At 46.2% G+C, this 2,054-nt stretch overlaps 1 protein-coding gene across 1 annotated transcript in view; it reads left to right on the top strand.

Annotated features, from left to right (window-relative positions):
• Positions 1 to 2,054, top strand: part of LOC106817868 — a 13,803-nt gene that overhangs the window by 7,251 nt on the left and 4,498 nt on the right. The window contains exon 2 of the mRNA XM_014822580.1: positions 1,232 to 1,410. Within this exon, the coding sequence (XP_014678066.1) occupies positions 1,232 to 1,410 (179 nt within the window). The remainder of the gene's footprint in view (positions 1 to 1,231; positions 1,411 to 2,054) is intronic.

Genomic DNA, 2,054 nt, shown 5'->3' with positions numbered 1-2,054 from the left:
GAGTTTCATCGCTAGAGTTTCCCCGCCAAAGCTTCGCATTTCACCGAGTTTTGCCACGCCACTAAATGCATGCGACCCGCTTGCTCCTTACTTGCTGTGGTACCGCTAACACTCAGGCCGCAATTAAAAAAAAATTTGTTTGCCCTCACCCGACCGACCCGCCAAAAAGGGGCAGACTCAAAAGGTTTTATTGATCTTTCCCATTTCTTTTCACAAATTGTACAATGTTCATTATATAAATCTGTAGGCAATACATTATATGTACCAAGCAAAGCAAACATTCAACATATACGCTATCTCCACACAAGCACACCCGAGCATATAGACATCAAACTGAACTTGTAAAAAGATGCCCCTAAAAAAAAGCATACCTACCTACCCAAACATTTTAGCCTGGGTCGGATGAGGGCAAACAAATATTTTTTTAATTGTGGCCTGACTGTTAGCGGTACCACAGCAAGTAAGGAGCAAGCGGGTCGCATGCATTTAGTGGCGTGGCAAAACTCGGTGAAATGCGAAGCTTTGGCGGGGAAACTCTAGCGATGAAACTCGGCAAAAAGCTGTGAAGTAGTTCTAAACCTGTCGCATGAGTGTTACTGCGGTCTAGTGGCTAAGTCAGAAGGAAGCGACAGAGTGGCGAGGGCGTGGACAGTGGTGAGGGTGGGTGCCGGATGAGAGGCCAAATATATCGATGTCCCATTAGACGTGGAAAGCCTATAGATGCTTCGATATCATCAGGATATCATCAGAAGTAGATAATAGGGAATTCCCTATTATCTACTCCTGATATCATGTCACGTGTGTAAGAACTAGGGGGCGCTGAATGCATTGATAGCACGTCACGTGTGTGAGAGCTAGGGGCGCTGGGTGCGTCGATATGATATCACCAGGGGTTAATACTGACAAATTTGTCATTATTTGGCATTATTTTGTCAAATTTGAAAAATTTGTTATTATTAGCCGATCATGTCACGTGTGTAAGAACTAGGGGGCGCTGAATGCATTGATATGATATCACCAGGTGTTAATACTGAAAAATTTGTCATTATTTGGCATTATTTTGACAAATTTGAAAAATTTGTCATTATTAACCCCTCATCTCACGAGCGTAAGAGCTAGGGGACGCTGAATGCATTAATACCCCGTCACGTGTGTGTTAACTATGAGCTGAGCTCAGTGACCCCTCCTCCCATGATACAGATCGCCACACACCTGCGCTTCTCTTCATCAGGTGGGCGAGAGGAGACGGCGCACCCCGGCATGCAGATCTACTACCACAACATCACGCTGGTAGTCGTCGTGTCGACGGGAACGAGCGTCTGGGTGATCCGCGACGTCGGCCACATCGTCGACGACTGGTGGGTGCAGATCGCCGTCTCCTGGTCGGCCGACGAGAACCTGGGATTGCAGGTGAGCAGCGTATTAGCGCTGAGAGGGTCTATGTCCCCCGGGGTACTGCCAGAACATACCCTGGTACTATCTAATATGCCGGACCGTACCACGCCTACTCCACTAACAAGTCTAGGGAGTCGCCTACGCCTACTCCCTAACCCTAACCCCAACCCTAACCCTAACCCTAATCCTAACCCTAACCATATCAAATAGTGACCAGGGTACGTTCCGGCAGTACCCTGGGGGACATAGACCCCAATTTTTGTTTTTAAATGTTTAAATTTTTAAAATTTTAAAATTTGCCAGATTGGAACCCCTCTCATACTCTCCTGCCACCCGTGATTGCCTACGGCGGTCTTGGCTGAGACACATAAAAAAAATTGCACTTCCAAATATTTTTTCTGCACTCTCACAATACTCATTCTTGACTAATACCATGCGGGTGAGTGTTGGAGTCCGGGAACTCACGTGTTCCACTACCTGACCATCCAAAACTGGAAATACGAGAAGGAACAATAGAATAGGAGTATATGTGGTATTCCGTATAGTTGGTGTGTATGCCGGATAAGTGAGAACATGCATGCTAAATCTTTCTGTTGTTGTTATTGTACGTGAACCGCTTCTCAACAAGGGCAGTGAATTTCCTCAAGGTGTAAAAACCT

Source organism: Priapulus caudatus, unplaced genomic scaffold, assembly GCF_000485595.1.
Source record: "Priapulus caudatus unplaced genomic scaffold, Priapulus_caudatus-5.0.1 Scaffold1897, whole genome shotgun sequence".
Lineage (NCBI taxonomy): Eukaryota > Metazoa > Priapulida > Priapulimorpha > Priapulimorphida > Priapulidae > Priapulus > Priapulus caudatus.
This window is presented reverse-complemented; position numbering and strand designations above follow the sequence as displayed.